The following is a 14048-nucleotide window of genomic DNA, read 5'->3' as shown; positions in this document are numbered from 1 at the left end:
CCATCGAAACAAAGTAGTAAAAGACTGACACTTTCAACAATACTACTGGTAGGGTAAAGTAGGGGTTTGATATCTGCAAGTTCCAGTTTGACCTGGAAACATCTTTTATATACAAAGGTTCAACGTCTAAAGCTTCTAAGTATGTACAATGACAAGCTTAGTAAAATCTAGATATTTTTTACATTTGGATACTTTTCCTACATTGCAACCTTTATGCTAGTACTGCTGTTTTGTTACTTCGGAGACGGAGCTGTGAGAGGTTCTGGCTGCAGAAGTTGTTGTACCCTCTAGTTGTGTGGCTTCCTTCCTCCCGGGGATGTGCTGGACAATGAACCTCATGTGTAGTCAACCCACTTACTGGAAGTGATAGAGTGAGTGTGGTTTTACGCCGCTTTTAGCAAGATTCCAGAAATATCACGGCGGGGAACATCAGAAATGGGCTTCACACATTGTACCCATGTCGGGAATCGAACCCAGGTCTTCGGCGTGACGAGCTAACGCTTTAACCACTAGGCTACCCAACCGCCCATAGTAGGGATGATGAGTGAGGCGTTCCCAGGTTGCACAGACACCAGGCAACTGGGGTGTGTCTGTGGAAATGGCGAGCATTTGGCGCTGATGCCGGGACTACCAATGAGACAGTGATGAGTTCTTCTAAATCTAGATTGTTTATGTGCCATCTGAGTCAAATGTTTGACCACAGCTTCGAGGCAGTCCTTCAGATGTGCCCCCAGCCCTGTCATGATGCGTCAACCAACAGGTGGAGGGAAGGCTTGAGCGCTGTCAAGGAGACGCCATCGCAGACATTCGATCTCACTGTCCACCAATGAATAAACAGGGCCAGAAACAGCAGTAGTGGACGTAGTGCCATTGATGCAGAATGTGAGCTTGGTGAAGGGCAGGAAACAGATGGTGCTGAATTTTGTGCCACCTGGTGTCTGGTACCAGGACCGTGCGAAACAGGACGCCTATGAACTGGAGCTTGAATGGCTGAGTGAGGTCCGATTTAAGCTTGTTGACGATCCATCCCAGTTGTGCGAGTAGACGTGTGAAATCCCTGTGAAGTTGAAGGGTTTCTGTGTTCTGATGAGTCAGTAGGCAGTCGATGATGTAAGACTCAAACCGAACGTTCCTCAGGTATGCAGAAATTGGCCTGGTAATCCAGGTAAAAAAGCACGGGGCCGTGGAAATACCAAATGGGAGGACTGCCCACTGGTAGTGTATTCCCTGGAAAAAGAACCTAAGGAACTTACTGCAACTGGGTTGGATGGGCACATGAAGATTAGCGTCCTGGAGGTCGAGACTGATCAGGGAATAGCTGGCATTGATTCTGGTCAACGTAAGTAGACAAAAGTAGGGAGGACGTTCCAGGTCGAGCTTGTAGAAGATGGCAAGATTGTGTATCATCCAAAATTTGGATGAGTCCTTCTTGGGCATAAAAGCACCTCTGTGTCAACGTGATCAGCTATCTCCGAAGTCCGAGAAGTGTCCCTGTAGTCGGCCATCTGGGGATGTCTGCAGTTGTGTTGTTTTCTCAAAACCCTGACATATACAGCGAAATCACTGGGGGAGAGAACTCACACCGCAACGGGATGTGGATCCTTGGCTGATTTATTGCCCAGGCAACAAGACATTTACTTATAACGAAATAGACAAGTGTTTCAAGCAGAATAGACACACATGTCAAAGATAGACGGGCATGTAATTGAAACTTTACGATAATTTACGATATAAAGAGTATAACTACACACTTAGCATGCTTAGAAGGCCCAGAAAAGAAAAGTATTTAGCATATAAACAAGAGCTAAAATAGACATATTGAATTACCAAAGCACAAGGCATGTAAACTTGGCAAAACAAGATGGTGGCTGGCACAACACACTCGCGACGTAAACTCGGGTAAGAGCCAAAGTCAGGCAATATATTACGCTAACATATGCCTGAAAATACCACCCTAGTACACAAGACAATAATCTACATAATTGATAACATATTGGTTATCAAAGGATAAAAACAAAGGGACAGGCAGAGGATGCTATCTGGTTCTTTAAGCTGGAGAGCTTTATTCTCAAGCATCTGTTCCTTCCGATGTCTAGCAGTGATGTGATTATATGTGACCTTGCCACTTCCGGTCACAACAACTTCTGTAGCCAGGACCTCTCACAGCTACGTCTCCGATGTAAAAAAACCCATAAGGCAGTAGAAGCATAAAGCTAGTAATGCAGGATAAGATAAAAAATTGATGTCATAATCAGAAACAAAGCCACTAGCTCTGTGCAGATTCAGACACACCCTGAGTTGGCCTTTCCTTTGTATCATTAATTAGAACTTGAATGTTGCATCAAACATGTCGAAAGAATCATTAGAATTGTCTGTTATGTTATGTTATGTTATGGGACAAGGCAAACTACTTTCTGTCCAACACCTTTCTTTATGCTGTAAGATCTGACAGCATAAAAGTTAGGTATGTCACGATACAGGTGTCACACGATACGATAAACATCTCAATACAGAAGCCATGATTTGACAAATATCTCAATACAGAAGTCATGATTTAACAAATATCTCAATACAGAAGTCATGATTTGACAATAATCTCAGTATTGAAGCCATGATTTGTTAAATATCTCAATACAGAAGCCATGATTTGATAAATATCTCAGTATTGAAGCCATGATTTCACAAATATCTCAAAACTGAAGCCATGATTTGACCAATCTCATTAAAATCAGATCTTAGTTCTCGCTACGGCTAAACAAAGATCTGAGGACATCCATTACGGGTCACGACAGACCAACCTTGCGTGAACTTTGACTGACTAATGGAATGACCAAGCAGAAGGCAGCTTTCTCATGCTTTACGGCACTATTTTCAAATCGGCGACAACACTTCGAAACATATTTTGACAATGTTTTTATTAAAAATTTGAAACCTGAACAAAAGAACATTCTGGAATTGCTAACAGATAGTCTAGGTTGTAAGGATTCAGTCGTTAAACCCTTAACTATCGTTTGGAATACCCAGTGTTCAAGTTTTTGAGGATGCATGATTAGAAATCACATTCCGACTGTCACTTTCATGATCTGGGAAGTGACTCTGATTGGTCGGATGAAAGGTCGTTCTGACATGACCTCAACTGGGATGTCCTCAGATATTTGTTTAGTGGTAGTGAGAACCAAGGTCTGATTTTAATGAGATTGTGATTTGACAAATATCTCAATACAGAAGCCATGATCTGACAAAGATCTCAATACAGAAGCCATGATTTGATACAGATCTCAATAATGCAAATTTGACATGTTTCGTAGAATACCCAGTCATTAGACTAAGAATAGAGTCCATAGACTCTGTCATAAAGGTTAAGAACAACTGACTAATACCCATCAACATGACACTGAGTCAAGTTAAGTATTCTGTATGAGAAAATGATAAGAAACAAAGTTTATGTGCTGTATTAAGAAGAAACGCCAGTCAGTCTGATACATTTATATACTTCTATTTTACACTATGTATTTCTCATTCTACTTTCGATCCTAAGTTGAAACGTGCCTAAACAAAGATTTCCTGCTTCTAAATTAATAAAACCAATCCACCCGAACACTAGAAGCATCACCATGGTCACCTCCCAACAATCTGGGTCATTGTGTTGACCTACACGTGCTGAACATGTGATTTCCTGTCTACAAGAGAGGCATGCAGGTCGATGTGTTCAGTGTTGGTCCATGGTGAAAAATGCCTTCAGGAGGGAAAATTGGAAAAAAGAGAAAAGCCAAATGGATTCTTTTGTGAGGACATGTCACAACACTGGCGATTTGAAAGAATAAGTTGCCTGGGGAATTACATGTTCAGCGTGTAGGTCAACCAGCATGAAGCATGCAAGACCCAGATTGTTGGGAGGTGTCCATGGTGATGCTAGATGTGTTTGGGTGGATTGTTTTTGTCAGAGGCTGGAAAACTCCATTTTGATTCAAAAGAAGAATGAGAAATGCATAGTGTGAGTTAAGATAAGTTAAAAATATAGTTCATACTAGCATATTGATATCAATGCGAGATCAACATGGACAATCATTATGGGGTTAAATGTGAATTGATGCCTAATTTAGTGTATCAGGTATCGTATCATGTAAAGTTTGCTGACGATGCACCAGGGTACCATCGCAACATCAATGATAAATGTTGTGCTTCACAGGCGTATGATTAATGTTTGTGATGATGATGATGAATACCTGAGAATTGGCATCATAGTAGAGCCCTGTAGATGGATCATAGTAGTATCCTGAGGACTTATCGAACTGGTAAGTTGACACATCGGGAGCCGCTGCAATAGAAAGTAGCTTTCAGGATATAGTGGTAAATTATGAAGTGCAAGAAATTCTTCACCCTTGTCAATCCATGACATCAACAGTTCAACTTACTTCCAATTACCATAGCAAATAATATTTTCTCATTTGCAGATAAAAACTGAAAACAAATCATGTCAACCTTATTTTTCCAACAGGAAATCACTTCAGCTATATATCACAATAAAATAGATAATTACGAGATACACTTCTGATGGTTATGCGAGGAATACTTACGATATGCAAGTACTTCTTTGTTCCCAGCAGGCTGGGCAGCAGCCTGTTCAACTACTGGCTCGGCCTTCTTAGCACCTGGTGTCTGGAAGAAATTTACCAAGAGCAATTTTTATGTTCTAGAAATACCATATAAAAGTTCATTAGGTATTATGTAAACATGGAAGGGGCGTTTATGAAATTAATCTTGATCAGTTGATGGCCTTATTCTACCATGAATATGTTTTATTCAAAGAAAGACTTTGTTTAGATCTTGTATATGCAACCTATACGCCCATGCATAGCTGCCAAATTTCCCAAATTACAATTAGTATTTTGTTATGATCTTCTGGTTGGGACATCAAAGTCCGACGATATGAATCATCTGCAGGACAATAAAGCCATGTGATTCCGAAACTCAGTTGATAACTTTATCGCCTAATTTCTATTTGGACTACAGCAAATCCAATAATATGAATGGAGTGACTCCATTGGACAGATGCAACACAATAGATTTCATACCAGTCGACGAACAATACGAAATCGTAGCAGACAGTGTATGGCTAACTGGCGACCCTCTTTTCACAATTTCTTTTTTAGTCCTTGTCATGTTTTTCATAGAATGGCCAGCATAAGAAATTGGCATGAGTCCTGTAGTGCTTGTCAAACTGCCCAGTAGTTAAGGTATAGAAAGGACTGCAATTTGCCGTTTTGAAGGGTTTTGCTGTATGGTATCATTATAAGGACTAGTGGACTAAAAGTGTTAGTTTCTACTGCTGGTGGCATATTATTTGTATGAATGAAGGAAATAATCCTTCCTTGTTTGACAAATACCTGCTTGTTGTAGTTCTTGGCAGCATTGGCTTGGGCAATAGCAGCCTGAGCAACAGCAGCTGCAGCATTGGTAGAATCCGCTGGAAAAGTACAATCACATTATATGCAATTATTCGCATGCAAAACCAAAAGGACATTACAAAGAAGAAAAGTAGATAAGTCTAGATCATATCAAAATATGGAGAACACAGAAACTTATGCTATCTTCTGACTTACTTGAAATGTCGGGCATACAAATCACTTGTAAAGATTTCAGTACTGGTGAGTATTGCCTCATGAATATTTGCCTGAGAAGTTAAAGCAGGCCTGTAGTTCCTTTTCACAAACAGTGATGAATGGATGGCCATGCTACAGCTGCTGCACCCAGACCTGTTTACTCCATACCAGTAGTTCACCAAGAATCTGTCCGTAGTTCTATTTGTCAGCAGTCATTCTTACAAGTGTGCGAGAGGGCAAAGTCGACCTCATACACATTACAATGAAGGAATGACTGCTATGACACGGACAGATCTCATGGTTTGAATCCTTGTATCGCTGCGTTGATTTTAACCGATTAGATAGCCTTAGCTGACATCGACTGACCAAGGACTTCAATAAGCCTTTCATTTGGTCATTTCAAGCCTCTGCTCGATATTTATTACTACCGTATTTTCTTGAGTATAGTGCGCACCCCCCTCTAGCAGATTCAATATTTTGGAAAAATAAAGATTCGAATACCAGGCGCAGAAAAAAAATTACACCGTACCCCTTTAGCGAAGTCCGCCAAACGAACGGGTGATGAGAAACTTGTCAGTACAAATTCGAAATTTGAGATAAAAAATCACCAGACATGTTGATTTACCGTTTAAATGCTAAAGGAGGTTGGGGATATTCCTTTTCAAAAAGATTCCACAAACTATCATAAAACATATTGCAACGAGTCCTGTAATTGATTAAGCGATGAATATCGTACTTAGATATGGGTGTGTGGATTATGCGATTTACTGATACTGCGATAACACAGTCAAACTATAATTCATCAGTAAAGAACTTAATTTATATGATATTCTTAAAATTTGTCAATTTCTCATCAGGATTTGAAGTCTGTGTACTTAATGAAAAATATGTAGGAACTATGAGAAACTGTAGGAGTAAACAGGTCTGTGTATCTCTCATAGTGGTCAAACAGAAGAATGCTGGCCCTATGCAAAGGGACCCTGAAGCAGGCAAACGAGTGACTGAACCAACAGAAGAGAGCTAAGTATCATCCAGCATCCATTCCACCTCCAACATACTAAAGCTCTGGAATCACTTATGAACAGGAGTCTTACAATCCTGTACTCACTCTGCAACGGATGCGAGCCAGATTGTCCATACTGACTGTAATAATGGGAGTACTCATAGCTCTGGCTGTCATAGTACTGTCCTGTTGTCTGGTCGTAGTAGGTTTGATCATACTCCCCGGGGGTTCCTGAAGTGAGGGCTGTGGTTGATGGGGATGTGGTGGTTGTGACTCCGGCCTGGTACAGCTGGTTGTAGTACTCGCTCCCTGGCTGCCCGGCTCCTGCTACTTGCTGACTGCTGTAGTCCCAGGCCTACAACATCATGACAGTTTGTTGTTTAACGCAGCACTCACCATTATTCCAGCTACATGGAGACGGCCTGTAGATGACAGAGTCTGGACTAGACAATCCTGTGATTGACATCATGAGCATAGATCCACGCAATTGGGATACGATGACATCACCAAATCCTGTAGGTCGATCCCGTGAGCCAGAATGGGCTGCTGGGGACCAATCTTAATCCAGAATCCCAATGGGACATATTGGTCAGTGAACTAAAAATCTGTCACACTATGCATGATACAAACCACTGGGCTAGACCTCATCCCAAAACATGCAGTGTTGAATCTAGTATTACCTTGTCCAATCTTATTAAAATCAGACCTCAGTTCTTGTTATCGCTAAACAAAGATCTGAAGATATCCCATTACGGATACGGGTCACGCCAGAACGACCATTCTTCCGACCAATCAATGCGTCGCTTACCAGATCGTGAAAGTGACAGTCGGAATGTGTTTTCTGATCATACAACCTCGAAAACGTTAGCACAGGGTATTCCGAAAGACAGTTATGGCCCGTACGACTGATTCCGTCAAAATTATCGTCTATCTCTCGCTTACGTTGGGATAAACAGCTGAATGGAGGAGGCGTTGCACAGTACATGGGAAGCACTGCAATACAATCTCAACCATATATTAGACATTCTGGAATGTTTGTTTGCTCAGTTTTCAAAATCTTAATCGAGAACGGTGTCAACATATTTTTCAAGCGTAGTCTGAAATGGAAGTCGCCAGATTGAAACGAGTGCTGTGAAGCTCGAGAAAGCTGCTTTTTAACTGGCTGATGTTGACTTCTTGTTAGTCATTTCAGTGGTCGGTCAGAGTTCGCGAAAGGTCGTCCTGACATGACCCTTAATGGGATGTCCTCAGATCTTTGTTTAGCAGCAGCGAAAACTAAGATCTGATTTTAATGAGATTGCACCTTGCCCTACAAAATTAGGGGTCTTCAGGACCCCTAATAATTATTCTAAGGGTCCTTGCAGGCAATATGAGGGTCCTGTGAAGTAATGAAATGGTGTAGTGTACTGTATGTTTGGATAATTACTTTAAGAGCCTGGAATGAATCAGTGATCATGTAGACAGGGATCATGATTGATGGATGAAATACCAGACACCCAAAATTGCTCTTGATGTGCTGTAGCCTGTAGGTACAATGAATAATATTGAGCACCACTTGGGACGCAGTATATACTCTACATTTATGCATCCCATAAAACCCTGTTGTACAGTACATAGTTGAATGAAAGTACTCAATATAAAAATTGTGATTTATCTCATGGGAAAAGCATCATGAAATACATATGTTACATGAATGATACAGAAAAGTCAGTTTGCTAATCAGTTTCTACTTACTGGATTTTGAGAGGTACTGTTTAATGTTGCCATTCTGAAAGAGAGAGTACTAATTTTAACTCCGCATTAACAATAACATAAAAACATGCCCAAACAATAAACAAGAAATCTTCCAAACACAAAATATGTCGATTCAAACAGTATTTTTGTGTTATGAAAGACACTCGGCTGATTTACCACTATATACATGTTATACACAGTGCAATATGACTTGTCTATTTAGTCTTTAAGTGGCAAGATGTATTGCTATATACATAATACATGTAATATACAGTTCATGTGCATGGTGGGATGCGTGCTGGTCCAGACCAGTCATTTTCTAGATACCATGCCGCAGTTTAACATGAACACCCAACTTTGACACAGTATACTGACTGAGCCGACCAGTTCTTGTTTTAGCCCCTTAATGCCAAGTGCCAGGCAGGGAAACAACAAGTACCATCTTTAATGGCTTTTGGTATTACCCCTGACCTTCTACTCTCCGATAAGACACTCTACCACAAGACCACGGATGTGGTTAGTGTGAAAAGAAAGTGAGACAGGTCTTAAAAATGTCAAACGTTCACTGCCTCAGTGAAACCTACAAGCACTAATTTGGTGCTGATAAACCTTGAGTGAGTGAGTGAGTGAGTGAGTGAGTGAGTGAGTGAGTGAGTGAGTGAGTGAGTGAGTGAGTGAGTGAGTGAGTGAGTGAGTGAGAGCAATATCACGATGGGGAACACAAGAAATGGGCATCACACATTGTACTGGACTGCACCGATAAACCGGGAAATATATTCAGGGTGAACCAAGATTTGATCTCATGATCATCAGTTTCTAACACTTGTATTACAATTACATTCCACTCAAACTAAATATACTCACACTGTGGAGAAAGTGTTCTTTGCATAGGATGTGAGAACTTGTTTGCCATCTACTTCCAAGGGAACGTTGTTCCGTGTAAGGAAGTCTATAACTTGTGTGGATTCCTGAATGGAGTTCATCTCACAGAAGCCATACCCCCTGGATGTGTTTGTGACTGGGTCTCGAATGATCCGCACATTCTTAGACTGGAGAGTTGTTTGTAATCGTAATGCCACATCGAGGGACTCTTCTGTTGTAAGTGCATCAAGACCTCGAAATATAAGAGCTGTGGAAAAATATGGTCATGATTATTATAAAAAGAGTCAAATGAAATACTAACACTAATATTACGATATTGGACAAATACTAGTTAATGTCAACGAACACACTACACAATCTTATTGTTGGTGAAAGGCTAAAATACCCCATAAACAAAAATTATTTTTTTCAGAATTGTTCCGGGTACTCCCCTACTGATCAATGGTAGTCCTTCAGCATTATCAAATTCTATCATCCTTGCATTTACAATAGGATATATAGACATACAGTTGAATTTGTCTTGTCTATACTGGGACCAAATTTGTACAGATTTGAGAGCTATGAGTCTGAGTTATGTCCCTTGGTACCTCCTAAAAGGCATAAGTGAGTGAGTACGTTAAAATTTGAAGTCACATTGGCAGTATTTCAGCCGTTTCGTGACTATAAAATATTACACATAATAATTATAATTAGTGTATTAAAAATCATCAGAGGACAGTAAAATAACTACATTTATCACAGATCTATATTTCAAACTAGTATGTTACCATAAAAAGATTCTGTTGTACACTACAAGACTTCATAACAAGAGTAATCAGAAGATAACAAATCCCCCCCGGCCACCACAAATTCCAAAGAACAAATCATCTGACTGTTACTCTTAAGTCCAACTTGATGAGAGAATTTCTATCTGATCTGTCTGTCTGTAGACAAGAGTAGTTATTGAGCTATCAACACAATACCATGGAACTGGGATTAGCAACTTTATATTTCTATGTCAGGTACACACCACTATGAACAAACTTCAAAGTCGAACTTGTTGCCATGGAAACGGTAAAAAATAAATTCTAAACACCCCTTAGTAGCAAATGGCACCATTTGGCAACCTGGTCTTCGAGTGTGCACAAGAAAGAATACCTATTAGTTTAGAGATATGGTCAGGACAAATATGCCAATGTGAACAGAGTCAAAGTCAATTTCTAACCCGTCACATCTCTCCAACTTTAACACAGTGTGACATTGAATTGTTGTTTCAAATATTTGAAACACCCCTAAATTTTGAGAGCACAATTCCATTCTTGGACCTAACATAGGTATAGTCGTAAAATAACAGTTATGTACTATGTTCATGATGTCATTATGTTTGACTTTAAGTGAGTGAGTGAGTTGGGTTTAACGCCGCTTTTAACAGTATTCCAGTTATATCACGGCGTGTCAGCTTAATGTGGGAGGAAAGCCCAAAGTGATGCAGGTCTCAGACGTTTACCACTTAGGTGAAACCCACAGGCACGGGTATGGTGCTGACAAACCTAGAAACATAATCGGGGCGAACCGGGATTCGAACCCACAATCATAAGTTTCTGGCGTGCCCAAGGGATGCAACTCTGCACATCGAATTGCGGCGCCTTAGACGACTGGGCCACCCGTGCCCCCAAGTTTGACGTTCAATGAGATGCCATTTGTATATGTTAACAAAACTTACTATTGCATGGATTAGTTCCTACTTGGTCAAAGCCATCTCCATCTTTTGTTTTGTCAGATTCTAAAAAACAGAAAGGTAAACAAATATACATACGGGTGAATTTAATTCAGATATTTGCATGCATTTGTAAACAATGACTTCTCCATTGCTTTCTAACTGTTAAGTTATATGTGCAAATAGATTTTTTGGACTTTATGTTCTATAAATGCTGAAAACATTTAAAGAAAGATTCGAAAACACCTTACCATCTCTGGAAATATTGCACTTGAAACAGTAATCTCTTCTCTTGAAATTATGAACACCACACTGGAAAGAAGTAAAAAAAACCGGTAGACTGTAGTCAACGCACATCAGCATACAAGGCATAGCAGGCCAATCAATTCAGGTGAGGAGAGGTGAGGTGAGGTGAGGTGAGGTGAAATTGGGTTTAACATCGCGTCCAAGATTATTGCACTTATATAGCGACGTGCATGCACATGTGTGTGTGTGTGGCTGCTTGTACTAGTCCGGACTGATGCCGATTTATAGTGCTAGCTCACTGAGATACCATGCCGCAGTTTAACATGAATACCCCACCCAGACACAGTATATTGACTCCGAGCCGACCAGTCCTTGTTTTAGCCTCTTAATGCCGAACGCCAGACAGGGTAACAACAAGTACTATCTTTTAACGTCTTTAGGTATGACGCGGCTGGGGATCAAACCCCGGACCTTCTGCTCTCCGGGCGGCACCCTACCACAGAGGCAGTCCGCCAATCAATTCAGGGCCATAATGCTTGTGTGAATGCAAAGTTCAATTCTACTTTTTACTTTTACTTTAGCTTCCCAGATATATGCTACAGCAGCCATATGGCTCTAGCCTCTATTCCTAACCCAGAATCCATTCTTTCAGCCAAGTAAGCACAGGCTTCGACAGTCCATTTGTAAGAGTGCTGAAGGACATGTTTGGCCAAGGAGACTTGATCATCTTTGACCGTTACAAACAAGTTTTGATTAAGCTGTATGTTTCTGTGACTCATTCATCAAGGGTCCCAAATCATTAGGAAGAGGCGATGTTAATGTTGTTGCAGTTGATTCTGAGCTAGGAACTCACTGGCCATTCTGAGTGAGTTGGGTTATTAATGCCGCTATGAACAGTATTCCAGTTACGTCACAGCATGTCAGCTTAATGAGGGAGGAAAGCCTGAAGTGATGCAGGTCTGAGATGTTTACCACTATGGTGAAACCCACAAGCTAGGGTATAGTGCTGACAAACCTAAAAACATGATCTGGCTGAACCAGGATTCAAACCAACGATTATAATTTTCTTGCTTGCCCAAGGGACAAAACTCTGCATAGTGAATTGCGGCACCGGGGATTACACCACTGGACATTCTGAACAAAATTTATTCAAGAAAAACTGATGCTCCTACAGATCTTTACGCAAAATTAGAGAGAAATTATACACAAATGGCTGAGGTAGCAGAAATTGTTTAAATCTGTTGGTTCCGGAAGTAGAATCAACAGATTCTTATGATTTCCCCATTAAATAAACCACAGCCGTGTCCTCTTACCTTGCTACAGGTCCAGTCTGTTTTATGTTGCACAAACTTCTCTGGGCCAACTCGTGGCGTACTGTAGTGCATGCTCACTTGGTACTGATTCAGCATGTTGAGCGCACCCTGGCAAGGAAGAAACACATGTTATAGTCCATGTTGTGGAACAGAAAACACCCAGCCCATGAAAGGAAGCCATGAGATTGTGTGCCTGTCATCCTGACCAAGCCTGTTGCTTGCAGTAAGCGCTGTCTGCTTGCAGCGTGCCACTAGCCAGTCTACATACCACTGGCGCTCTTCCTAATACCCACATGTCAACAGTATCATCCTAGCATACATGTACAATTTAACAATGTCAATAACATTAATGTCGTTACAACAGGTTTCAGCATCATTAGAAGTGCATTTCATTAGAAGTGACAATCATAAAGAGAGTATATGTAACAAGGCAAATGTACAATGAAGTCATCATAATCGCTATACACAGGAACAACCAGCTCAAGAAAGAAAACCGAAATCAAAAAGAGAGAAATCCTGTTGTTTTTCTTCAAATGCCTCCGTTTTCTTTCAAGAGCCAATCCTCAATTAATATTCAAGAAAATAGATCTCCTTTTCATAAACTTGCATATCAACAAACTTCACATGAAAATAGATATTGTCCTGGCAAAGATACAGCTCAGATTAAGACGACAACAAACATTGTCTGTAGCAATGGAGGGATTAGTGGGCAATTTGCAAGTGTCCAAAGATCATGAGAAGTTTATACTGATCTTGACGTTGATTACCAATCAATGAGGGAATGTAGCAAGCCAAGAAAATGGCCCCTTGCAAGCAAGGCAGTTGACGTGACAACCACCAAACTTGCAAGCTTGTCGTGTGTAAGTGTGTGCATGTACAATTTCTTTGTCAAATCGAGTCCTCAGGGACTGATCTTTATCAACTACTGTACCGCTGAGGTAAATCTTAGATGTGGTTAAACCTGTTTCTGATCCATCCAACGTTGGGCGTCTGTAACGTTCTGAAACTCCACAAATGCAAAGCCACGGGAGGCACCTGTGCAAGTATTTAGAACGTTTGTCAGTTAAATGTGTAGGGAGAAAAGTTGATGACGGCACAAACCACCAGCTAACAACCCTTGTCTCACATGCCTTCCCAAACAGTGTCGACTCATACTCACTGAGGATGCTCTGAAGATGTACAAATCGATCACAGCTGCATTTCCTACTGAAATACTTACCAAGAGTGACCATGTGATTTGTTTTCAGTATTGTAACCTAATCATAAGCTCTATTACATATTTCCTTACAAAGACTTCATTGAACTATTTATGACATCTGATAACATAGATATACACAGTCAATTAAATCATGGAACTGGCAATTAAATGCAGAGATGCCAACCCTAATTGAAGCATTGGAGTAATCAGAAGATTAAAAAATAAACAAAGTTATTTCATGTGAAAAAGAGTCATGTTAACTTTTTATAATGGTCATCACCCTTGAGAATCCCTGATGCATGTATTTGCTACCACATCTTTGTAAGGCCTAGACTTAAGTGAAACATGTTTGTTTTGTTTTTATGTTTTTGTT

General features: G+C 40.5%; 1 protein-coding gene across 1 annotated transcript in view; it reads right to left on the bottom strand.

The window, feature by feature from the left end:
- LOC139446816 (RNA-binding protein 5-like) overlaps positions 1-14048 on the bottom strand; it is a 33620-nt gene that overhangs the window by 12518 nt on the left and 7054 nt on the right. The window contains exons 6-15 of the mRNA XM_071228150.1: positions 13439-13512; positions 12478-12585; positions 11170-11230; positions 10925-10984; positions 9205-9469; positions 8341-8374; positions 6712-6961; positions 5388-5467; positions 4578-4659; positions 4227-4318 (exon numbers count right to left, since the gene is read on the bottom strand). Of these exons, the coding sequence (XP_071084251.1) occupies positions 4227-4318; positions 4578-4659; positions 5388-5467; positions 6712-6961; positions 8341-8374; positions 9205-9469; positions 10925-10984; positions 11170-11230; positions 12478-12585; positions 13439-13512 (1106 nt within the window). The remainder of the gene's footprint in view (positions 1-4226; positions 4319-4577; positions 4660-5387; positions 5468-6711; positions 6962-8340; positions 8375-9204; positions 9470-10924; positions 10985-11169; positions 11231-12477; positions 12586-13438; positions 13513-14048) is intronic.

This window comes from Haliotis cracherodii, unplaced genomic scaffold (assembly GCF_022045235.1).
Source record: "Haliotis cracherodii isolate W230 unplaced genomic scaffold, xgHalCrac1.p SCAF_6, whole genome shotgun sequence".
Classification (NCBI taxonomy): domain Eukaryota; kingdom Metazoa; phylum Mollusca; class Gastropoda; order Lepetellida; family Haliotidae; genus Haliotis; species Haliotis cracherodii.
The sequence above is the reverse complement of the archived record's forward strand: the minus strand, read 5'-3'. Positions and strand labels throughout refer to the sequence as shown.